The sequence below is a fragment of the Lithobates pipiens genome, unplaced genomic scaffold (genome assembly GCF_037356315.1).
Source record: "Lithobates pipiens isolate NorthernLeopardFrog02 unplaced genomic scaffold, aLitPip1_a1.2 Scaffold_1, whole genome shotgun sequence".
In the NCBI taxonomy this organism is placed as follows: Eukaryota; Metazoa; Chordata; class Amphibia; order Anura; family Ranidae; genus Lithobates; species Lithobates pipiens.
In genome coordinates, this window is record NW_027507685.1 from 116,182,328 (window position 1) to 116,209,089 (window position 26,762).

General features: G+C 49.5%; 1 protein-coding gene across 1 annotated transcript in view; it reads left to right on the top strand.

Annotated features, from left to right (window-relative positions):
- Window positions 1-26,762, top strand: part of LOC143972895 (uncharacterized) — a 60,333-nt gene that overhangs the window by 7,374 nt on the left and 26,197 nt on the right. The window contains exons 2-9 of the mRNA XM_077474398.1: window positions 4,312-4,835; window positions 14,122-14,183; window positions 15,793-15,895; window positions 16,408-16,493; window positions 19,953-20,053; window positions 21,751-21,821; window positions 24,602-24,709; window positions 26,418-26,488. Coding sequence (XP_077330524.1) covers window positions 4,449-4,835; window positions 14,122-14,183; window positions 15,793-15,895; window positions 16,408-16,493; window positions 19,953-20,053; window positions 21,751-21,821; window positions 24,602-24,709; window positions 26,418-26,488 — 989 coding nt within the window. The 5' untranslated portion in view covers window positions 4,312-4,448. The remainder of the gene's footprint in view (window positions 1-4,311; window positions 4,836-14,121; window positions 14,184-15,792; window positions 15,896-16,407; window positions 16,494-19,952; window positions 20,054-21,750; window positions 21,822-24,601; window positions 24,710-26,417; window positions 26,489-26,762) is intronic.

Consider the following 26,762-nt stretch of genomic DNA (forward strand, 5'->3'; position numbering starts at 1 on the left):
GGGATCAGCTGTGAAGGTTGGGTGGGTAGGCAGCTGTGAAGGTTGGGGGGGCAGCTGTGAAGGTTGGGTGGGTAGGCTGCCATGAAGGTTGGGCGGATAGGCAGCTGTGAAGGTTGGGGTGGCTGCTGTGAAGGTTGGGTGGGTAGGCAGCTGTGAAGGTTGAGGGGGGGGCAGCTGTGAAGGTTGAGGGGGGGGGCAGCTGTGAAGGTTGAGGGGTTAGGCAGCTGTAAAGGTTGGGGGGCAGCTGTTAAGGTTGAGGGGGGTAGGCTGCTGTAAAGGTTGGGGGGTCAACTGTGAAGGTTGGGGGGCAGCTGTGAAGGTTGAGGGGGGTAAACTGTTGTAAACGTTGGGGGGGCAGCTGTGAAGGTGGGGGGGCTGCTGTGAAGGTTGGGGGGGGGGGGTAGGCTGCTGTGAAGGTTGGCTGGGTAGGCTGCTGTGAAGGTTGGGGGGGGCAGCTGTGATGGTTGGGGGGCTGCTGTGAAGGTTGGGGGGAATTAGCTGTGAAGGTTGGGTGGGTAGGCTGCTGTGAAGGTTGGGGGGGGGGGGTGATCAGCTGTGAAGGTTGGGTGGGCAGCTGTGAAGGCTGGGTGGGTAGGCTGCTGTGAAGGCTGGGGGGATCAGCTGTGAAGGTTTGGTGGGTAGGCAGCTGTGAAGGTTGGGGGGGCAGCTGTGAAGGTTGGGTGGGTAGGCTGCTGTGAAGGTTGGGTGGATAGGCAGCTGTGAAGGTTGGGGGAGGGTAGGCTGGTGTGAAGGTTGGGGGGGGGCAGCTGTGAAGGTTGGGTGGGTAGGCAGCTGTGAAGGTTGGAGAGGGGCAGCTGTGAAGGTTGGGGGGGCAGCTGTGAAGGTTGGGGGGGGGCAGCTGTGAAGGTTGGGGGGGGCAGCTGTGAAGGTTGGGTGGGTAGGCAGCTGTGAAGATTGGGTGGGTAGGCTGCTGTGAAGGTTGCTTGGGTAGGCAGCTGTGAAGGTTGGGGGGCTGCTGTGAAGGTTGGGGGGGATCAGCTGTGAAGGTTGGGTGGGTAGGCCGCTGTGAAAGTTGGGGGGGTGATCAGCTGTGAAGGTTGGGTGGGCAGGTGTGAAGGCTGGGTGGGTAGGCTGCTGTGAAGGCTGGGGGGGATCAGCTGTGAAGGTTGGGTGGGTAGGCAGCTGTGAAGGTTGGGGGGGGGGGGGCAGCTGTGAAGGTTGGGTGGGTAGGCTGCTGTGAAGGTTGGGTGGATAGGCAGCTGTGAAGGTTGGGGGAGGGTAGGCTTCTGTGAAGGTTGGGGGGGGGGGCAGGTGTGAAGGTTGGGTGGGTAGGCAGGTGTGAAGGTTGGGGGGGGGCAGCTGTGAAGGTTGGGTGGGTAGGCAGCTGTGAAGGTTGGGGGGGCAGCTGTGAAGGTTGGGGGCAGCTGTGAAGGTTGGGGGGGCAGCTGTGAAGGTTGGGTGGGTAGGCAGCTGTGAAGATTGGGTGGGTAGGTTGCTGTGAAATTTGGAGGGGGGCAGCTGTGAAGATTGGAGGGGGGGCAGCTGTGAAGGTTGGTGGGGGGCTGCTGTGAAGGTTGGGTGGGTAGGCTGCTGTGAAGGTTGGGTGGGCAGCTGTGAAGGCTGGGTGGGTAGGCTGCTGTGAAGGATGGGGGGGATCAGCTGTGAAGGTTTGGTGGGTAGGCAGCTGTGAAGGTTGGGGGGGCAGCTGTGAAGGTTGGGTGGGTAGGCTGCTGTGAAGGTTGGGTGGATAGGCAGCTGTGAAGGTTGGGGGAGGGTAGGCTGGTGTGAAGGTTGGGTGGGTAGGCAGGTGTGAAGGTTGGGGGGGGCAGCTGCGAAGGTTGGGTGGGTAGGCAGCTGTGAAGGTTGGAGAGGGGCAGCTGTGAAGGTTGGGGGGGCTTGCTGTGAAGGTTGGGGGGGGGCAGCTGTGAAGGTTGGGGGGGGCAGCTGTGAAGGTTGGGTGGGTAGGCAGCTGTGAAGATTGGGTGGGTAGGCTGCTGTGAAGGTTGCTTGGGTAGGCAGCTGTGAAGGTTGGGGGGCTGCTGTGAAGGTTGGGGGGGATCAGCTGTGAAGGTTGGGTGGGTAGGCCGCTGTGAAAGTTGGGGGGGTGATCAGCTGTGAAGGTTGGGTGGGCAGGTGTGAAGGCTGGGTAAGTAGGCTGCTGTGAAGGCTGGGGGGCATCAGCTGTGAAGGTTGGGTGGGTAGGCAGCTGTGAAGGTTGGGGGGGGGCAGCTGTGAAGGTTGGGTGGGTAGGCTGCTGTGAAGGTTGGGTGGATAGGCAGCTGTGAAGGTTGGGGGAGGGTAGGCTTCTGTGAAGGTTGGGGGGGGGGGGCAGGTGTGAAGGTTGGGTGGGTAGGCAGGTGTGAAGGTTGGGGGGGCAGCTGTGAAGGTTGGGTGGGTAGGCAGCTGTGAAGGTTGGGGGGGGCAGCTGTGAAGGTTGGGGGGCAGCTGTGAAGGTTGGGGGGGCAGCTGTGAAGGTTGGGTGGGTAGGCAGCTGTGAAGATTGGGTGGGTAGGTTGCTGTGAAGATTGGAGGGGGGGCAGCTGTGAAGATTGGAGGGGGGGCAGCTGTGAAGGTTGGTGGGGGGCTGCTGTGAAGGTTGGGTGGGTAGGCTGCTGTGAAGGTTGGGGGGGCAGCGGTGAAGGTTGGGTTGGTAGGCTGCTGTGAAGGTTGGGTTGGTAGGCTGCTGTGAAGGTTGGGTGGGTAGACAGCTGTGAAGGTTAAGGGGGGGGGGGCAGCTGTGAAGGTTGGGTGGGTAGGCAGCTGTGAAGATTGGGTGGGTAGGCTGCTGTGAAGATTGGGGGTTGCACCTGTGAAGTTTGGGTGGGTAGGCAGCTGTGAAGGTTGGGGGGGTAGGCAGCTGTGAAGGTTGCTTGGGTAGGCAGCTGTGAAGGTTGGGGGGCTGCTGTGAAGGTTGGGGGGGATCAGCTGTGAAGGTTGGGTGGGTAGGTTGCTGTGAAGGTTGGGGGGGTGATCAGCTGTGAAGGTTGGGTGGGCAGCTGTGAAGGCTGGGTGGGTAGGCTGCTGTGAAGGCTGGGGGGGATCAGCTGTGAAGGTTGGGTGGGTAGGCAGCTGTGAAGGTTGGGGGGGCAGCTGTGAAGGTTGGGTGGGTAGGCTGCTGTGAAGGTTGGGTGGGTAGGCTGCTGTGAAGGTTGGGTGGATAGGCAGCTGTGAAGGTTGGGGGAGGGTAGGCTGCTGTGAAGGTTGGGGGGCAGGTGTGAAGGTTGGGTGGATAGGCAGGTGTGAATGTTGGGTGGGTAGGCAGGTGTGAAGGTTGGGTGGGTAGGCAGCTGTGAAGGTTGGGGGGGTAGGCAGCTGTGAAGGTTGCTTGGGTAGGCAGTTGTGAAGGTTGGGGGGCTGCTGTGAAGGTTGGGGGGGATCAGCTGTGAAGGTTGGGTGGGTAGGTTGCTGTGAAGGTTGGGGGGGTGATCAGCTGTGAAGGTTGGGTGGGCAGCTGTGAAGGCTGGGTGGGTAGGCTGCTGTGAAGGCTGGGGGGGATCAGCTGTGAAGGTTGGGTGGGTAGGCAGCTGTGAAGGTTGGGGGGGCAGCTGAGAAGGTTGGGTGGGTAGGCTGCTGTGAAGGTTGGGTGGATAGGCAGCTGTGAAGGTTGGGGGAGGGTAGGCTGCTGTGAAGGTTGGGGGGGCAGGTGTGAAGGTTGGGTGGATAGGCAGGTGTGAATGTTGGGTGGGTAGGCAGGTGTGAAGGTTGGGGGGGGTAGGCAGCTGTGAAGGTTGGGGGGGGATAGGCAGCTGTGAAGGTTGGGTGGGTAGGCAGCTGTGAAGGTTGGGTGGGGGGGGCAGCTGTGAAGGTTGTGGGGGGGCAGCTGTGAAGATTGGGTGGGTAGGCAGCTGTGAAGGTTGGTGGGGGGCTGCTGTGACGGTTGGTAGGGGGCTGCTGTGAAGGTGGGAGGGTAGGCTGCTGTGAAGGTTGGGTGGGTAGGCTGCTGTGAAGGTTGGGTGGGTAGGCTGCTGTGAAGGTTGGGTGGGTAGGCTAATGTGAAGGTTGGGGGGGGGGCAGCTGTTAAGGTTGGGTTTGTAGGCAGCTGTGAAGGTTGGGGGGGGGGGCAGCTGTGAAGGTTGGGTGGGTAGACAGCTGTGAAGGTTGAGGGGGGGGCAGCTGTGAAGGTTGGGTGGGTAGGCAGCTGTGATAGTTGGGGGGGTCAGCTGTAAAGGTTGGGGGGGTCAACTGTGAAGGTTGGGTAGGTAGACAGGTGTGAAGGTTGGGGGGGGTGGTATGTACTAAGCTTGGTGTAGGAGAATGCAGCCTTCAGCACCCAATTATCGCTCAGGTGAGGACAGACAATGGTGGATCTTTCATGTTGGAATTCCTGTGGTTTCTCTCTTGTCCTGACAGCTGTTCTCCGGGATCGCAGAGGATCGCACGCCGCAGCACTCAGCTACAGTCAGCCATGGGAAGCTCCTGCTGAGAGTCTGCTGGTTATTATTTCCATCCTGAAGGACACAAAAGGGGATCTCCGGACCCCCCAAAAGATGCTGATCAACACAAATATGGGTTCAAAAGACAGCGGCAGCATCTGCCAGTCGCCTGCCGTCCATTACAACCACTTCCCAACGTCTCCTGAAATTCCAGCTCCCCCACCCCCACCTCCTCCTATCCACACACTCTCTGAGCCCCCCAGGAGCCCAATTCCAAGGCTTGACCCAAAGAGACGTCTGAGGAGCTTTAACTGGGAGGCCATTCCAATGGAGAGAGTGAAGGGGAGGTCCAGTCTATGGAGCTCAGAGACATTCCATGGGGATCTGCAGATTGACACCGGGACCATGGAGGAACTGTTTGGGAAACATGAAGAGGAAATTCCACCGAGGACCTATAATCCACGAAGATCGATTTCAGGGGGGGACCTTCCTGTGCATAAGGTAAGGCAAGACCAAACACGGGGACCCAATCTTATCTGTCATGTTTTGAGGACACAATGCAATACCTGAGTATTTTATATAACATAGATACAGAATATACACTATATTGTCAAAAGTATTGGGACACCTGCCTTTATACACACACACATATGACCTTTAATGACATCCATGTCTTAATCCAGAGGGTTCAATATTGAGTTGGCTCTCCCTTTGCACCTATAACAGCTTCACCTCTTCTGGGAACAAGGTTTAGGAGAGTGTCTATGGGGAATGTTTGACCATTCTTCCAGAAGAGCATTTGTGAGGTCAGGCACTAATGTTGGATGAGAAGGCCTGGCCCCCCCCCTCCCCTACCTTCAAAGCTGCCCCCCCCCAACCTTCACAGCAGCCTGCCCTCCCCCCAACCTTTACAGCTGTCTACCCACCCAACCTTCACAGCTGACTGCCCGCCTCAAACTTCACAGCAGCCTACCCACCCAATCTTCACAGCTGACCCCCCAACCTTCACAACTGCCCCCCAACCTCCACAGCAGCCTACCTCCCCCCAACCTTCACAGCTGACCCCCCCAACCTCCACTGCATCCTACCTCCCCCCAACCTTTATAGCTGACCCCCTTCAACTTTTACAGCAGCCTACCTCCCCGACCTTCAAAGCTGCCCCCCAACCTTCACAGCAGCCTGCCCTCCCCCCAACCTGTCCACACCTGATCACAGTACCTGACCATTGTACCTGACAATCATACCTGACCATCGTACCTGATCATCACACATGATCACTTTACCGTACCATCACACCTGACCATCACACATGATCACCTTACCATACCATCACACCTGATCACAGTACCTGACCATCGTACCTGATCGTCACACCTGACCATCACACCTGATCACAGTACCTGACAATCACACCTCACCATCGTATCTGATCATCACACCTGACCATCGTATCTGACCTTCACACATGATCACCTTACCGTACCATCACACCTGATCACAGTACCGGACCATCACACCTGATCACAGTACCGGACCACCACACCTGACCATCACCCCTGACCATCGTACCTGACCGCCACCCCTGACCATCGTACCTGACCGTCACCCCTGACCATCGTACCTGACCGTCACCCCTGACCATCGTACCTGACCGTCACCCCTGACCATCGTACCTGACCGTCACCCCTGACCATCGTACCTGACCGTCACCCCTGACCATCGTACCTGACCGTCACCCCTGACCATCGTACCTGACCGTCACCCCTGACCATCGTACCTGACCGTCACCCCTGACCATCGTACCTGACCGTCACCCCTGACCATCGTACCTGACCGTCACCCTGACCATCGTACCTGACTGTCACACCTGGCCATCGTACCTGACCATCACACCGGATCACAGTACCGGACCATTGTACCTGACCATCGTACCTGGCCATTACACCTGGCCATTACACCTGACCATTACACCTGGCCATTACACCTGGCCATTACACCTGGCCATTACACCTGGCCATTACACCTGGCCATTACACCTGACCAGTGTACCTGACCATCGTACCTGATCATCGTACCTGATCATCGTACCTGACCATCACACCTGACCACTGTACCTGACCATCACACCTGACCACTGTACCTGACCATCACACCTGACCACTGTACCTGACCACTGTACCTGACCATCACACCTGACCATCACACCTGACCACTGTACCTGACCACTGTACCTGACCATCACACCTGACCATCACACCTGACCATCGTACCTGACCATCACACCTGACCATCGTACCTGACCATCGTACCTGACCATCGTACCTGACAATCACACCTTACCATCACACCTGACCATCGTACCTGACAATCATACCTGTCCACACCTGATCACAGTACCTGACCATTGTACCTGACCATCACACCTGGTCATCGTACCTGACCATCACACATGATCACATTACCGTACCATCACACCTGACCATTGTATCTGGCCATCACACTGGATCACAGTACTGGACCATTGTACCTGACCATCACGTATGACCATCACACCTGACCACTGTACCTGGCCATCACACCGGATCACCTTACCGGACCATCACACCTGACCATCACACATGACCATCACACCTGATCACCGTACTGGACCATTACACCTGACCATTATACCTGACCACTGTACCTGATCATCATACCTGACAATCACACCAGACCATCGTACCTGATCATCACACCTGACCATCACATATGATCACCTTAACATACCATCACACCTGATCACAGTACCTGACCATCACACCTGACCATCGTACCTGACTATCACACATAATCATCTTACTGTACCATCACACCTGATCACAGTACCTGACCATTGTACCTGACCATCACACCTGGTCATCGTACCTGACCATCACACATGATCACATTACCGTACCATCACACCTGACCATTGTATCTGGCCATCACACTGGATCACAGTACTGGACCATTGTACCTGACCATCACGTATGACCATCACACCTGACCACTGTACCTGGCCATCACACCGGATCACCTTACCGGACCATCACACCTGACCATCACACATGACCATCACACCTGATCACCGTACTGGACCATTACACCTGACCATTATACCTGACCACTGTACCTGATCATCATACCTGACAATCACACCAGACCATCGTACCTGATCATCACACCTGACCATCACATATGATCACCTTAACATACCATCACACCTGATCACAGTACCTGACCATCACACCTGACCATCGTACCTGACTATCACACATAATCATCTTACTGTACCATCACACCTGACCACTGTACCTGGCCATCACACCGGATCACCTTACCGGACCATCACACCTGACCATCACACATGACCATCACACCTGATCACCGTACCGCACCATTACACCTGACCACCGTACCTGGCCATCACACTGCATCACCGTACTGGACCATTGTACCTGACCATCACACCTGACCATCGTACCTGACAATCACAAATGACCATCGTACCTGACAATCACAAATGACCATCGTACCTGACCATCACAGATAATCACCTTACTGTACCATCACACCTGACCACTGTACCTGGCCATCACACCAGATCACCTTACTGGACCATCACACCTGATCATCACACCTGATCACCGTTTTGGACCATTGCACCTGACCACCGTACCTGGCCATCACACTGCATCACTGCACCGGACCATTGTACCTGACCATTGCACCTGACCATCACACCTGACCACTGTACCTGGCCATCACACCGGATCACCTTACCGGACCATCACACCTGACCACTGTACCTGGCTATCACACCAGATCACCATACTGGGCCATCGTACCTGACCATCGTACCTGACCATCGTACCTGACCATCAGACATGACCATCACACCTGATCACCGTACCGGACCATCGTACCTGACCATCACACATGACCATCACACCTGATCACCATACCGGACCATCGTACCTGACCATCACACATGACCATCACACCTGATCACCGTACCGGACCATTACACCTGACCACTGTACCTGACCATCACACCTGACCATTGTACAGTTGTCATACTTAATATGGAGTCTCTGCCTTCCCCCTACAATGGACAGTAATACTTTCTGGCAATAACTTCCCCCATCCTTCTGGGAAGGTTTTCAACAAGATTTCTGAGGGTGCCTGTGGGAATTGCTGAGAAGACCATCGGCATGCCAATTTATCCCAAAGGTGTTCAGTAGGGATGAGGTCAGAGCTCTGTGCAGGACACTAAAGTTCCTCCACCCATCACATCAATATGAGCTTATTGGGCATCCCATTCCAACACCATGGCCATTAATATGGATTTGCCCTCTTTTGTAGTTATAACATCCTCCACTCTTATGGGGAGATGCTGGAGGGTGTCTGTAGGAATTTGTGCCCATTTATGAGGTCAGGTACTGATGATGCATAAGAAGACCTGGGTCTCATGTTGGGTCCCATGTTGGACATTAGAAAAAAAAATCGGGCTCACCAATCGGCATCCAGTCTATTCCAAAGGTGATCAGTAGGGTTGAGGTCAGAGCTCTGTAAAGGACACGGGAGTTCCTCCACACCAAACTGGTCGCATCATGTCTTTATGGAGCTGGCTCTGTACACAGGGTTGGGGGGCACAGTTATGTGGTAACAGAAAAAGGTCTTCACCAAACTGTTACCACAAGGATGGAAGAGCACACGTGTGATTGTCTACAATGTCTTTGTATGATAGAGGATTACTGGAACCTTTCCTTGGGTACACCTCATCTCTATCATATGGAGGGAGGCTCACATATGTCTGGCCATAAAGTGTTAGGCCGCGTACACACGGGCGGACTGTTCGCTCAACTTTGTCCGCTGAACAGTGTTTCAGCTGACAGTCCGCCCGTGTGTGGGCTTTCAGCGGACAGTTTCAGCGGACAGTTTGACGGACAAAGTCTTTCGGAAATTCCGAAAAACTGTCCGCTGAAACTTTGTTTGAGCGAACAGTCCGCCCGTGTGTAGGCTACTTTCGAAATGAGCAAACTGTTCCCGCTCGGAGGAAAGTCTGCTCATTTCGAGCGCGTGTCAAGGTAGGCGGGGCCCGCGACAGAGACGTTGCGGGCTCCGCCGCCTGGAATGGACTTAAAGGGGAACCCCAACGCCGAAAAAAATCGGCGTGGGGGTCCCCCCAAAGTCCACAACAGACCCTTGTCCGAGCACGCTACCCGGCCGGCCAGGAAAGGGGGGCGAGCGAGCGCGCCCCCCCTCCTGAGCGCGGCCCCCCCACCCCAAAGCACCTTGTCCCCATGTTGATGAGGACAAGGGCCTCTTCCCGACAACCCTGGCCGTTGGTTGTCGGGTCTGCGGGCGAGGGGCTTATCGGAATCCGGGAGCCCCCTTTAATAAGGGGGCCCCCGGATACCGGCCCCCCCACCCTATGTGAATGAGTATGGGGTACAATGTACCCCTACCCATTCACCTGTAAAATAAAAGTACCCCAAAAAAAAACACAACACACGAGAAAAAATATTTTATTGCACAGCTCCGGGGGTCTTCCGTCTTCGGGGGTCTTCTCGCCGGACTCCTCCGCTATCTTCGTGTAGCTCTTTTGCTAGCGGAGGAGTCCGGCTTTCTTCCTCCCCGCCGCCGGCCTCTTCTCCCGACTTCGGGGGTCTTGTCCCCCTCTTCGGTTCTTCTGCCGGGCCACCGCGCCTTCTTGTAGCTCTTTTGCAGGCGGTCTTCTGTCGCCGCTGTCGCCGTCGCCGCCTTCCGTTCTTCTTCTTCTTCTTGTTCTTCTTCTTCTTCTCCAGGAGATGTTGACACGACGCTCTCTCCGGCCGGAATGCCAGAGCCTCCCTGCGCTGCCACTTATATAGGGACAATGGGGCGGTGTCACATGGTATATGTCACATGGGTTGGTCACATGGGTTGATGTCACATGGTGACCCCGCCCCCTTACGATGTCATCGTCCCCATGTGACATCAACCCATGTGACCAACCCATGTGACATATACCATGTGACACCGCCCCATTGGCACTATATAAGTGGCAGCACAGCGCGGCTCTGGCATTCCGGCCGGAGAGAGCGACGTGTCAACATCTCCTGGAGAAGAAGAAGAAGAACGGAAGGCGGCGACAGAAGACCGGGCCACCGCCTCTAAAAGAGCTATAAGAAGGCGCGGTGGCCCGGCAGAAGAACCGAAGAGGGGGACAAGACCCCCGAAGTCGGAAGAAGAGGCCGGCGGCGGGGAGGAAGAAAGCCGGACTCCTCCGCTAGCAAAAGAGCTACAAGAAGATAGCGGAGGAGTCCGGAGAAGACCCCCGAAGACGGAAGACCCCCGGAGCTGTGCAATAAAATATTTTAACCCTGTATTGTGTTTTTTTTTTGTACTTTTTTTCACAGGTGAATGGGTAGGGGTACATTGTAACCCCTACTCATTCACATAGGGTGGGGGGCCGGTATCCGGGGGCCCCCTTATTAAAGGGGGCTCCCGGATTCCGATAAGCCCCCCGCCCGCAGACCCCGACAACCAACGGCCAGGGTTGTCGGGAAGAGGCCCTTGTCCTCATTAACATGGGGACAAGGTGCTTTGGGGTGGGGGGGCCGCGCGGCCCCCCCCTTCCCCAAGGCACCCCCCATGTTGAGGGCACGCGGCCTGGTACGGCTCAGGGGGGGGGGGCGCGCTCGCTCGCCCCCCCTTTCCTGGCCGGCCGGGTAGCGTGCTCGAACAAGGGTCTGTTGTGGACTTTGGGGGAACCCCCACGCCGATTTTTTTCGGCGTTGGGTGTCCCTTTAAGTCCATTCCAGGCGGCGGTGCCCGCGACGTCTCCTTCGCGGGCCCCGCCTACCTGTACACGCGCTCGAAATGGGCGGACTTGCCTCCGCCTTACGTGGGCGAGTCCGTTTATTTCAAAAGTTGAGCGAACTGTTTGGCAAACAGTTCGCTGAAACAGTCCGCTCGTGTGTGGGCAAGTCCGCTCATGCAAATTTTGAGCGGACTGTTGCGGCAACTGTTTGACGAACAAAGTTTCAGCGAACAGTCCCCGCGTGTGTACGCGGCCTTAGATGTGATGGTCGGGGGGGGTCACATACTTTTGGCCATATGGTGTGTCTCTCTGTAGCAGTCTATATTCGTACTTTGGATGGATCTCAATGACTCGGATCTTAGTTGAAGTGACTACTTCAATAATAAGAAAGAGATTCCGATGGTGCACAGACCTTCCTTTCATACAGAATTATATTTAGTCCTCGGTGGAGACACCAAATTTTAGTTGATGACGGCAGACCGGGAACAAGTGTGACCATAAAATGTGAACCTTATTCAGGGACGGCCAGCTGTTCATACAGAACTCTTTACAATGGTGTCTGCCATTCCTCTGCTGACAGTGTGGTCCGCTATCTATAGAGAGCTGACAGTAGACGAGTCCAGGATGGGAAGGATTGGTCGGTCTTTTATATTGGTTTAGTGTAAGAGTAGAGAATGTATGTCCTCTACAACCCGTGTACAGTACAGAGGAGTGATACATTGTATAACATTGTACCCTTGTTGGTGATGTCCACGTATGTCCTCTATAACCTGTGTACAGTACAGAGGAGTGATACATTGTATAACATTGTACCCTTGTTGGTGATGTCCACGTATGTCCTCTATAACCTGTGTACAGTACAGAGGAGTGATACATTGTATAACATAGTACTGTTGTTCTATGGCGGGTAGGTTGTTCTATGGTGGGTAGGTTGTTCTATGGCAGGTAGGTTATTCCATGACAGGTAGGTTGTTCTATGTACATCTTGGAGACTAGGCACAGATCTTCTGTGGATGTCGACTGCCTCCAATCCCTTATCCCAGACTCCATTATAGAGAGATCAGGGCTCCGTGGGGGCCAAACCGTCACTTCCAGGACTCCTCCTTCTTCTTTGCACTGAAGATTGTTCTTAATGACAGTGGCTGGATGTTTGGGGGGGGGGGGTTATCCTGCTGCAGAATAAATTTGTGGGGGGGGTGACATGACATGATGGAGATGTAAAAAAGCTTTCCATCACACCTGAAAGCGTTCTTACTTCACACCCGCCTAGAACTTTTGTACAGTGCTGTATATATACATTAGTACATAAGGCTCCCTGTGTATACAAATTTTAGTCCCCCCCCCCCCCCCCCGTAGACGATGCTCTGTTATTGGAGGTCTCAGGTCTGTTTAGGTTGTAAGAGATTTTAGTAAATAACCTCCTAATCCCATATAGACCGTAATGATAGACTGCACTGTGCCATGGCACACGTGGCACACCCTCTGCCTGTCGCTGCCAGAGCATTCCTCCATAGTGATGTCATTGGGGACTTTCCCATTACCGGGTTATTACTTACAGGAAGACTTGCAGCTGTAATTGCAGAGAAAGGGGGTTCTACAAAGTATTGACTCCAGGGGGCGACATACAAATGCCCCCCCCCCCACACTTTTCATATATTTATTTGTATAATTTATCATTTTCCTTCCACTTCACAATTATGTGTCACTTTGTGTTGGTCTATCCCAATAAAATACATTTTATGTTTTTGTTTGCTGGTATTGGTTGGAGATTGGTGAGAGGTGGAGGGTGTCAGTGCCTGGTGAACCCCAATATGTCTGGTATTGGTTGGAGATTGGTGAGAGGTGGAGGGTGTCAGTGACTGGTGAACCCCAATATGTCTGGTATTGGTTGGAGATTGGTGAGAGGTGGAGGGTGTCAGTGACTAGTGAACCCCAGTATGTCTGGTATTGGTTGGAGATTGGCGATAGTTGGAGGGTGTCAGTGACTGGTGAACCCCAATATGTCTGGTATTGGTTGGAGATTGGTGAGAGGTGGAGGGTGTCAGTGACCGATGAACCCCAATATGTCTGGATTAGTGAGAGGTGAAGGGTGTCAGTTCCTGGTGAACCCCAATATGTCTGGTATTGGTTGGAGATTGGTGAGAGGTGGAGGGTGTCAGTGACTGGTGAAGCCCAATATGTCTGATATTGGTTGGAGATTGGTGATAGGTGGAGGGTGTCAGTGACTGATGAACCCCAATATGTCTGATATTGGTTGGAGATTGGTGAGAGGTGGAAGGTGCCAGTGACTGGTGAACCCCAATATGTCTGGTATTGGTTGGAGATTGGTGAGAGGGGGAGGGTGTCAGTGACCGGTGAACCCCAATATGTCTGGATTGGTGAGAGGTGGAGGGTGTCAGTGGCTGGTGAACTTCAATATGTCTGGTATTGTTGGAGATTGGTGAGATGTGGAGGGTGTCAGTCACTGGTGAACCCTGATATGTCTGGTATTGGTTGGAGATTGGTGAGAGGTGGAGGGTGTCAGTGACTGGTGAACCCCTGTATGCCTGGTATTGGTTGGAGATTGGTGATAGGTGGAGGGTGTCAGTGACTGGTGAACCCCAATATGTCTGGCATTGGTTGGAGATTGGTGAGAGGTGGAGGGACATGCAGGGTGTCAGTGAATGGTCTGATATTGGAGTTATGGAGGAAGAAGGTAACAAGTCCCGGCAGTGATGTTGGATGTTGTGCGGTGTGAAATGTGCGGGTGGTATGTTCCGCCTGGTGGAGATGGAAAGGGCCCTTCCATTGTTTGCTCCTGTGTTCCTCCTTAGGGCCCGGCTCCCCATACAATCCTTTGTTGGGGATGAATGGGGAGCTGTATGAGGACAGGCAGGCTGGAACATGCGGGATGGGGGAGGGGTGGGGGGTTGGGGCGGCTCAGGTGGGACTTTCTTTCATGTCTCATCATTTTCTCTGCAGGTGTTCCTCCTCGACTCCCGCAGAAGTATGAACATCAGCATCCTCCTCCGACAGTTTAAAAGGTAACACCGACCTGACCACGAGATCCCAGGGACGTAAAGTAGATGGAATTCTATCATTTGCTCTGTGCTCCGTGTATCAAGAACAGGTGCTGAGTTTACAATATGAAACAAATCCTCTTTTTTTTCTTCTTTGTTACATCTCAGTGCTGCTGACCTCCTGCAGCTCCTTTGTAGACACTTCCTGTCTCCATACACTCCAGTGATGTCCCCATGGCATTTCTCAGGGCTGGTTCCCTGATGGTGACACAAGAGGAACATATCTGTGTCATGTGTGCTGAAAAGGCCTCTTGCAGTCTTCTTTAGAAGGCCATATGATGGGGTGACAACACAGGAGCACAATTGGGAGACAGTGACAGAACGTTGTCACCCTATAACAGGAAATGCCTGAACACGAACCTCCATTACGGGATCACCAGGGATTATTTTAATAGAGGCTGCAGAAGACTGAGCCTAATGTATAACAAAGAATGGAGGGCACACCAGCCTTGCACGTTGCACATGTGGTATCTTTAATAATAGATAAAAAGATGATTTAAATGAAAGCACAGGGATAGGGGGTGTTGTCACCCTATAACAGGAAGTGGACCTCCATGGCGGAATCACCGGGGATGATTTTAATGAAAGCACAGGGACAGAGGGTGTTGTCACCCTATAACAGGAAGTGGACCTCCCTGGCGGGATCACTGGGGATGATTTTAATGAAAGCACAGGGACAGAGTGTTGTCACCCTATAACAGAAAGTGGACCTCCCTGGCAGGATCACCAGGGACAGAGTGTTGTCAGGACGCCACGCTAACTCATATTGCTCAAACATGGTCCATCCAGAGCCCAGCTCTGTGCAGGTAGACAGGAAGTGGCTGAAAAGGGCCAGAGGAGATCAGCAAAATAAATAAATCTGGCCATTTTTCATGATACATAGTGCTGGAGTGGACTGATGGGTTTGGGGCGTAGAAGTCATTGATCAGCAATGGTTTTCTCTGCAGACCTGCGTCACCCTATAACAGGAAATGCCTGAACAAGAACCTCCATGACGGGATCACCAGAGATTATTTTAATAGAGGCTGCAGAAGACTGAGCCTAATGTATAACAAAGAATGGAGGGCACACCAGCCTTGCACGTTGCACATGTGGTATCTTTAATAATAGATAAAAAGATGATTTAAATGAAAGCACAGGGATAGGGGGTGTTGTCACCCTATAACAGGAAGTGGACCTTCATGGCGGGATCACCGGGGATGATTTTAATGAAAGCACAGGGACAGAGGGTGTTGTCACCCTATAACAGGAAGTGGACCTCCCTGGCGGGATCACTGGGGATGATTTTAATGAAAGCACAGGGACAGAGTGTTGTCACCCTATAACAGGAAGTGGACCTCCCTGGCAGGATCACCAGGGACAGAGTGTTGTCAGGACGCCACGCTAACTCATATTGCTCAAACATGGTCCATCCAGAGCCCAGCTCTGTGCAGGTAGACAGGAAGTGGCTGAAAAGGGCCAGAGGAGATCAGCAAAATAAATAAATTGGCCATTTTCCATGATACACAGTGCTGGAGTGGACTGATGGGATTGGGGCATAGAAGTCATTGATCAGCAATGGTTTTCTCTGCAGACCTGCGGCACAGATAGTGGAAGATATCCGGAGAGGGAAGGTGGACGGGTACAGCTCCGAGAGACTCACCGAGCTCACCAAACATCTCCCTGACAGAGACGAGGTGAGGAGATATATATATATATATATATACACTCTATATACCAGGTAATTCAAAACGTTGCCACACTTCATTATATTTAATAGAGTTAAGAAAAGTGTGAAAACTGTATAAAGATCCCCCATATTACATTGAGAGAGATCAATATATCTCCATGGTATCATCATCATCATATCATCAATATATCTCCATCGTATCATAAATATATCTCCATCGTATTATCAGTATATCATAAATATATCGCCATTATATATCATCAATATATCTCCATCACATCATCATCATTATATCATCAATATATCATCAATATATCTCCATCACATCATCATCATTATATCATCAATATATCTCCATCGTATCATTGTATATTATATCATCAATATTTCTCCATTGCATCATCACCATCATTATATCAATATATCATCAATATATCTCCATTGTATCATTGTATATTATATCATCAATATATCTCCATCGTATCATTGTATATCATCTACATCTTTCCTCTGCTCCAGGTCGAACGTCTGAGATCATTTCAGGGGGATCGGGGGAAGTTAAGTGAAGCCGACTTGTTCATGTTACTCCTGTTGGATGTTCCCAGGTACCTTATAGTATTAGAAATGTTACATTGTTATATTATTATGATAATTATATTGTTACGTTGTTAGAATTTTTCGCTCTCCCTCATTCTTTCCTTTGGTTGAGGGTTTGCAGTGTGAACAATTATAATGGTGTCTTATGGGTCCTGACCATTTTTACTTTGGGTTCCATTAGGCTCTCTGCGTTGCGGGACTGCGCACATTACTGCTGAGCTGAGTGTTCAGTATGTGAGGGGACTCTGATGTAAGGGGGGACTTTGATGGGGGGACACTGATGTAAGGGGGGATTCTGATGGGGGGACACTGATGTAAGGGGGGATTCTGATGGGGGGGACACTGATGTAAGGGGGAACTCTGATGGTGACACTGATGTAAGGGGGAACTCTGATGGAGAGCCTGATGTAAGGGGGAATGCTCATGGGAACACTGATGTAAGGGGGAACTCTGATGGAGAGCCTGATGTAAGGGGGAACTCTGGTGGCAACACTGATGTAAGTAGTAACTCTGATGTAAGGTGTACTCTGATGTAAGGACTTTGGTGGGGACTCTGATGTAAGGGGGTACACTGATGGGGACCCAGATGTAAGGGGGACTCTAATGGGGACCCGGATGTCAGGGGGACTCTGATGGGGACCAAATGTAAGGGGGACTCTGATGGGGACCCAGATGTAAGGGGGAGACTTTGATGGGGAAACTGATGTAAGAGGAGCCATTAATGGACTCATGTTTATTTGGAGTTTCTTTGCTGATTACAAGACAATGCCGATTGAAAACCATTCATTTATAAAACAGTTTTTTTTTTCGGCCCGAGAATATTTATAAAATAAACAATGTGGCCCTCATAGTGAGATGTTTGGGGCCCCCGGGATCTCAGTGATGGTTGTATACATCCTGTGATTGGAGGGAACTGATAAGTGGAGGGCTCCTCCCTGATTGGAGGAAAGGAGCCAGGAGAGGAAGGGAAGGTTGATAAGTAGGGAGGGGCAGTCATGTAGACAATGACCCGATGACCTGCCCATCCATGGACGGAGGTAACCCCACATGTATATACAATGTCATTGTATAGTATAGTATAGGGGTATATAGTACAATGTATAGTATAGGGGTATATAGTACAATGTATAGTATAGGGCAGTGATGGCGACCCTTTTTGAGCCCGAGTGCCCAAACTGCAAACCAAAACGACGTATTTTTTTCAAAGTGCCAACACTGCAATTAAACCTGACTAACGAGATTTTAGTTTAGAAAAAATAATTCGTACAGTCGTTTCACAATGACACTAGTAATGAGCCCCCCCCCCCCCTTTTTTTTTTTTTTTTTTTTTTTTTAGATAGAGCAGTGCCGCTCTAAGAGTTGTAAGTTAATTAAAAAAGGCTTTATTCAGTTTATGGGCAGAGTACTGCAGAGTATTGCATAGTATGGGCAGAGTACTACAGAGTATTACATAATATGGGCAGAGTACTACAGAGTATTGCATAGTATGGGCAGAGTACTACAGAGTATTGCATAGGATGGGCAGAGTATGGGCAGAGTATGGGCAGAGTATGGGCAGAGTATGGGCAGGGTATGGGCAGGGTACTGCAGAGTATTGCATAGTATTGGCAGAGTATGGGCAGGGTACTGCAGAGTATTGCATAGTATTGGCAGAGTATGGGCAGGGTACTGCAGAGTATTGCATAGTATTGGCAGAGTATTGGCAGAGTATGGGCAGGGTACTGCAGATTATTGCATAGTATTGGCAGAGTATTGGCAGAGTATGGGCAGGGTACTGCAGAGTATTGCATAGTATTGGCAGAGTATGGGCAGGGTACTGCAGAGTATTGTAGAGTATTGGCAGAGTATTGGCAGAGTATGGTCAGGGTACTGCAGAGTATTGCATAGTATGGACAGAGTATGGACATTGTATCTCTCTCCCTCTTCCCCTCTCCCCTCAGACCGTAGGGTGCGCGGGAGCAAGATTCTGGGAGGGCGTCGATGGACGCCCACCCAGAATAACCTGACCATGCTGTAGCCATCTTTTGGCTATGGCCCGGTCGGCAATTGGTTATAAAACTCACATTTGAGTTGTTGAAATCGGTGTGGGGTCAGGCTTCAGTCGCTCCGGTGGTGTCCGTGTGTCAGGAGATTTCCCACGCAGGCACGTCAACAGGTGCGTCAGATGTTTGAGAACGGGGGGCGTGGCTTCAGCGTTCGGAGCATGCACCATGCCCACTCGGACATGTCACCGCTATCCCAAGAGGACTGTGGGAGATGTAGTTCACGGGAGCGGACGATTTAACGATGACAGTGTAATTGTCACGGCGTGCCCACAGAGACAGCTCGGCGTGCCGGCTGCGGCACGCGTGCCATGCGTTCGCCATCACTGGTATAGGGGGGTATATAGTACAATGTATAGTATAGGGGTATATAGTACAGTGTATAGTTTAGGGGGTATATAGTACAATGTATATATAGTATAGGTGGTATATAGTACAATGTATATATAGTATAGGGGGTATATAGTACAATGTATAGTATAGGGGGTATCTAGTACAATGTATAGTATAGGGGGTATATAGTGCAATGTATGGTATAGGGGGTATATAGTACAATGTATAGGGGTATATAGTACAATGTATAGTATTGGGGTATATAGTACAATGTATAGTATAGGTGGTATATAGTACAATGTATAGTATAGGGGGTATATAGTACAATGTATGGTATAGGGGGTATATAGTACAATGTATAGTATAGGGGATAGTATAGTATGGACAGAGTCGGGGGAGTCACTCGGAATCTTCATGCAGATCACATTGACTTTCCCTTTCAGATGACCAGAGACCTGAATATAATAGGAGGAAGGAAGGGGGAGGGGAGGGGGGGGGGGGGTCACACGATGTTGTAGAAATTATAAATCCTGTATAATAATAATGTTTGGTTGGATGAGGAGGAAGGTGATATTTTACGGATAGGACACATTGTACACCTCGTGGTATGGGGTCAGTCCTCCATTGTTGGTCTATGATAGAACGGGGTCTTCAATATTGGAGGAGATAAGGATGGTGTCCTGGTCGGGATTCGAACCAGCGACCCTTCTTGCTGTTAGGTGAAAGTGCTAACCACTACACCACTGTACCCTCATTGTATTTTCATTGTACCTTAACTGTACTCTCACTGTACACTCACTGTACCCTCACTGTACCCTCATAGTACCCTCACTCTACCCCCACTGTACCCTCACTCTTCACTGTACCCCTCACTCTACCCTCACTGTACCTTCACTCTACCCTCACTGTACCTTCACTGTACCCTCACTGTACCCTCATTGTACCCTCACTCTACCCTCATTGTATCTTCATACACAAGTTCTGTTTTCCTCTTCTCACACTACACAATTATAAATTCCTATATAAATGATAATAAATGAGAATATAAACCAGTTACATTGAAGACTAATGAATGATCTGTGTACATTGTAGCTACGGCCTTCGCTTGGAGTCGCTGATTCTGAAGAAGGATTTCCACCCAGCCATTGTGTCTCAGCTCTCAGCAGCCAGAGATCTAAAGACAGCCGCCGAAGGTGAAATGTTCGATTGTTGTTTTTTTAATTCAGAAGTCGTTGAAATCGGTTCATTCTGTGTGACCAATTACCATACGTATATATCTACATACATTATGTGGCCAAATGTCTGTCCCTGACCATCACTCCTATATGAGCCATATGAGGACATCTCATTCCAAAACCATGGTCATTATGACAGAGTTGCTACACAATGATCATCAATACTGTTCTGGGAAGATTGTGGGGGTGTCTGTGGGAATTTGTGCCCATTTGTGAAGTCGGGTACTGGTGTTGGATGAGAAGACCTGGCTCACCTTTGCAGTTCCAATTTATCCTAAAGGTGTTCAGTAAGGTTGTGGTCTGGACTCTGTGCAGGACACTCAAGTTCCTCCACCCATCACATCTATATGAACTTATTGGACATCATATTCCAACACCGTGGCCATTAATATGGAGTTACCCTCTTTTGTAGCTATACCATGCTCCTTTCTTCTGGGGGGATTTTGGGGGGTGTCTGTAGGAAGTTGTGCCCATTTGTTAGGTCAGGTACTGATGATGTATAAGAAGACCTGGCTCTCATGTTGGACACCAAAAAAAAGACTCACAGTCGGCATCCAGTCTATCCCAAAGGTGTTTCCTTACGGTGAAGGGCAGGTGCTAATGTTGGATGAGAAGACCATATACCAAAGGAGGATAGAGGTCAGGGCTCTGTTCAGGACACTGGAGCTCCTCCACACCAAACTGGTTACACCATGTCTTTATGGAGCTGGCTTTGTACACAGGGGGACACAATGGAGGGGGAACAGAAAGGGGTTAGTTGGTGGAGCACAATTGTCTACAATGTTGTTGAATGATGGAGTATTACCAGGACCCTTCACTAAAGACACCTGAACCCCTTCATTTGGAAGGGGGGGTCCCCAAACGTTGGGTCAGTAAGGTTTATTTTTAAGTGCCATTGACTTGAATGTATCAGAAATTCTTATATCTTGATATACAAAAAAAAGCAACATTAGTGATTGCAGTTTATTAGATTTAGAAGGAAAAGGAAATTAGGATCTCACATATGGGAACATACTGGAAATAGAGAAAACATAGAAATGTCCAATGACAGTAAAAATAGAAAGTAAACCCAAAAGGTGATGGTGAAATGTACCAAAAGGAACCCAAAAGAAGCCTCACCAAGCTGGCATCAACCTCAATATGGTCTCCAAAGCCCAAATCTATCTACACAACGCACTTCCGTCACATCCCAAAAACTAGAATCTCATTAATTGTGGGCGGGGCCATGCAAATCAGCAAATTCCAGCAGGGCCGGGACAAAGGGGCTCAGGAGGGGAAGTTGGCCCGGGCACAGTGAAGCAAAGGGGGCAGGGTAATTCACCCATTCTACGGCATGTATTAATGGGGGGGGGGGGGCGCATCTGTGCATCCTTGCCCTGGGCGCTGGATGACCCTGTCCTGGTACTGCATTCCAGAACCATGGTGCTCTCAATAACACTGAAGATCCATGCAGTTTTATGGTATGGCTCAGAGGTCATCACCTCTCAGGGACAGAAGACAATTAAAGGGCCATAAACTCTGACAGTCCCATATATACAGCCCTCACCCACCTTCCTTTCTGTGGTGCTCACCAGTGAAGGTCACTATGAAGAATCCAGAGATGTCACAATGTAACCTGAACAGAAGTGTTTTTATTATTTATTATTTCTTTACAGAGTTACTGCAATGCCCAGAATTACATTTCATCTTGAAACTGGTGCTGAAAGCCGGAAACTTCATGAATGCCGTAAGTCTGACGTCCTTCATTCTTATCAGACCGTCCTCTGGTCTTCATAACCTTTAGTGGTAACATTGATACATAGTTATATAGTTACATAGTTAGTAAGGTTGAATAAAGACACCAGTCTATCCAGTTCAACCTGAGTGAGTATCTACAATTGTCCCTATCCTTGTACATTGCACACTCACATCAGTCCCTACCTCCAAGGAGCCCACAGGAGTTATATAATTACATAATTACATAGTTAGGTTGAAAAAAGACACAGCTACTTCCAGTTCAACCAATAAAAGGAATCAAACATTTTTACAATCCTATAAACACAAACCTTTACCTGCAGGTGATCCAGAGGAAGGCACCCTCAGTAAAGCATCATCCAATTTCCTCCAGGGGAAATAATTTCCTTCCTGATCCCCCGAGAGGCAATCAGATTTTCCCGGGATCACCTTTCCCTATAAATGTCAGTACCCAGTTATATTATGTACATTTAGTAAAGAATCCACGACTTTCCTAAAGCAATCTACTGATCTGGTCACAACCACCTCTGGAGGGAGTCTATTCCACATTTTCACACCTCTTACTGTGAAGAAACCTTTCCATATTTGGAGAATACATTTTCAAAAATTAAACTGTATATAATATTGTGTGTGTGTGTGCAGTCACAGTAAATGTTCTGTATGTTTGATATTATATATCCCATATTATCTGACCTTTATAAACCCCCACATGCTTCACTAACAGATATAGGTGACAGGTCCACTTTGCAGGTGTTTGGAGGCTCTTATTTATTAAGGGAGTGGAGACTAATCACTTATACGGCGATAGCTTAGTAAATCAGATGAACCTGTGTTTTATGATTGGTATGCGGCAGATAGCGAAGCTCTTCCATGTATTGTCCTCCATGATTTGTCCTCCTTGATTTGTCCTCCTTGATTTGTCCTCCTTGATTTGTCCTCCTTGATTTGTCCTCCATGATTTGTCCTCCATGATTTGTCCTTCACTATTTGTGCTCCTTGATTTGTCCCCCTTGATTTGTCCCCCTTGATTTGTACTTCATGATTTGTACTTCATGATTTATACTTCATGATTTGTCCTCCATGATTTGTCCTCCTTGATTTGTCCTCCTTGATTCTTCCTCCTTGATTTGTCCTCCTTGATTTGTCCTCCATGATTTGTCCTTCACGATTTGTGCTCCTTGATTTGTCCCCCTTGATTTGTCCCCCTTGATTTGTCCTCCTTGATTTGTCCTCCTTGATTTGTCCTCCTTGATTTTTCCTCCATGATTTGTCTTCCTTGATTTGTCTTCCTTGATTTGTCCTCCATGATTTGTCCTTCACGATTTGTCCTCCATGATTTGTCCTCCTTGATTTTTCCTCCATGATTTGTCCTCCATGATTTGTCCTCCTTGATTTGTCCTTGATTTGTCCTCCATGATTTGTCCTCCTTGATTTGTCCTCCTTGATTTGTCCTCCATGATTTGTCCTTCACGATTTGTGCTCCTTGATTTGTCCTTCATGATTTGTCCTCCATGATTTGCCCTCCATGATTTGTCCTCCATTTGTCCTCCATGATTTGTCCTCCATTATTTGTCCTCCATGATTTGTCCTTCACGATTTGTGCTCCTTGATTTGTCCCCCTTGATTTGTACTTCATGATTTGTCCTCAGTGTATTGTCCCCCTTGATTTGTCCCCCTTGATTTGTCCTCCTTGATTTGTCCTTCACGATTTGTGCTCCTTGATTTGTCCCCCTTGATTTGTACTTCATGATTTGTCCCCCTTGATTTGTACTTCATGATTTTTCCTCCATGATTTGTCCTCCATGATTTGTCCTCCATGATTTGTCTTCCATGATTTGTCCTTCACGATTTGTGCTCCTTGATTTCTCCCCCTTGATTTGTCCTCCTTGATTTGTCCTCAGTGTATTGTCCCCCTTGATTTGTCCCCCTTGATTTGTCCTCCTTGATTTGTCCTTCACGATTTGTGCTCCTTGATTTGTCCCCCTTGATTTGTACTTCATGATTTGTCCCCCTTGATTTGTACTTCATGATTTTTCCTCCATGATTTTTCCTCCATGATTTGTCCTCCATGATTTGTCCTCCATGATTTGTCTTCCATGATTTGTCCTTCACGATTTGTGCTCCTTGATTTGTCCCCCTTGATTTGTCCTCCTTGATTTGTCCTCCATTTGTCCTCAGTGTATTGTCCTCCATGATTTGTCCCCCTTGATTTTCCTCCTTGATTTGTCCTCCTTGATTTGTCCTCCATGATTTGTCCTCCTTGATTTGTCTTCCATGATTTGTCCTCCTTGATTTTTCCTCCTTAATTTTTCCTCCATGATTTGTCTTCCATGATTTGTCCTTCACGATTTGTGCTCCTTGATTTGTCCCCCTTGATTTGTACTTCATGATTTGTACTTCATGGTTTGTACTTCGTGATTTGTCCTCCATGATTTGTCCTCCATAATTTGTCCTCAGTGTATTGTCCCCCTTGATTTGTCCTCCATGATTAGTCCACCATGATTTGTCCTCAGTGTATTGTCCTCCATGATTTGTCCCCCTTGATTTGTCCTCCATGATTTGTCCTCCTTGATTGTCCCCCTTGACTTGTCCCCCTTGACTTGTCCTCCTTGATTTGTGCTCCATGATTTGTTCTCCATGATTTCCCCCCCTTGATTTGTCCTTCATGATTTGTACTCCTTGATTTGCCCTCCATGATTTGTCCTCCATGATTTGTCCTTCATGCTTGTTCTAGCTGTCTTCGTTATGTGACGCGTGGTTTTCTTTTCTCAGGGTGGATATGCCGGTAATGCGGCTGGCTTCCGTGTGTCATCTCTGCTCAAACTCGCCGACACCAAAGCCAACAAACCCGGGATGAATCTTTTGCATTTCGTAGTCATGGTATGTGAATGGAAGTGAATAGAGAGACAAAGCTCCGGGGGAGGGGCGTATAAAGTGACCCGAAACGTCAACCAAACTATTGTACAAATTGTGTAAATTTTTTTGTGTGGGGGAGGGGGGAAGAAAGGCACTCTGCTCAACAAACTTTTCTGAGTAGTTCTCTATTATGATCTGTAAAGGAACATAGGCATTCCATATATAAATATACAATATAGGGCCCTACCTGTGTGGTCAAATGTATGTGCCCCCCTCCAGATGCTGGAGTTCAGGTGTCTCCAGTGAAGGGTCCTGGTAATACGCAATCAAACAAAGACATTGGAGACAATTGTGCGTTTCCCACCTTGTGGTAACAATTTGAAGACCCTTTTCTGTTCCACCATGACTGTGTCCCTCCTGTGTACAAAGCCAGCTCCATAAAGACATGGTGTGACCAGTTTGGTGTGGAGGAACGGGAGTGTCCTGTACAGAGCCCTGACCTCAACCCTACTTTTGGAAGACCTTTGGTATAAGGTCTTCTCATCCAACATTAGTACCTACCCTTAAACCTACTGAACACCTGTAGGGCAAGGATCTTCAGTAGGTTTGAGGACATGCAGGGGCACAAGTGTCCTGCACAGATCCTTGACCTCAACCCTACTGAACACCTTTGGTAAGAATTGGAACACCAGTTGTGACCAGGAGCTTTTTTCTGGTGCCCAATGTGTGAGCCAGGTCTTTTCATCAAACATTAGTAGCTAAGCTACAAAATTCACACAAACAAGTGAAGGATGTCAAAGCAACAACAGAGGGCAGCTCCATATTAATGACCAGGGTTTTAGGAGGGTGGGCCCAACTCAAGTGTCCTGCACAGAACCCTGACCTCAACCCTACTGACCCCCTTTGGGGTGAATTGGAATGCTGATAGTGGGTCAGATCTTCTCATCCAACATCTTGTGGATGCCTTCGCAGATTATTGGAGGATGTTATAGCCACAAGAGGGGCAACTCCACTGCCAGGGGCAAATACTATCTCCCAATTCCATAGAAGTACAGAAGACGTGACTTACCTTCCAAGTGATGTTCTTTCCACCTGCAGATATTTCCAGGCAAAAACATGGGAGGCCCCAGTGAATATGGAACCCCTGTCCTGGGTGGATGGAACTTTCCAGAATCTCTGTGACTTCTGCTGGATTTTCTGGGTTGATAGATGACGGGGTACACTTCTTTATTTATCATAAACTATGAAAAAAATGTCATTACATCATGGGAAGTGATCTCATTCAGAAACATTCCCTGTCTGTTCCTATATACACTATATTGTCAAAAGAATTGGGACGCCTGCCTTTACACACACATGAACTTTAATGACTTCCCAGTCTTAGTCCAAAGGGTTCAATATTGAGTTGGCCCTTTGCAGCTTTAACAGCTTCACCTCTTCTGGGAAGCCTGTCCACAAGGTTTAGGAGTGTGTCTATGCAAAGGTTTGACCATTCTTCCAGAAGAGCATTTGTGATGTTGGAGGAAGGCCTGGCTCACAGTCTCCACTCTAATTCATACCAAAGGTGTTCTTTTGGGTTGAGGTTAGGACTCTGTGCAGGCCAGTCAAGTTCCTCCACCCAAAACTAGCTCATCCATGTCTTTATGGACCTTGCTTGCTTGCATTTCATGTACAATACGATTGGTTTGTCAAGACTTGATCATCTTTTTCTTTTTTTGTTGTCTGTGCACAGGAAGTCCAGAAAAAGGATCCCAAATATCTCCACTTTGCAGACTCATTAAAGCATGTTCAAAGCGCCAGCAGGTAAGCGCCTCTCCGGGAAAATGTCTTCAGCCAATATAGCGTTCTATAGAAGACCCTTATCAGTAAATTAGACTTTTTATATGACCTCAAATTTCCAATATTCAACAAACTCTGATATCCTCACCAATCGTATGTACTAAAGATGTTTCCATTTCTGATTCCTGGATCACTATCAACGTGTTTCCCCATGGAATGGGCATACTTTGGGCCCCTTAGTACCAACTGAGCATGATTTAATCACTACGACCTACCTGAGGATTGGTGATCATGTCCA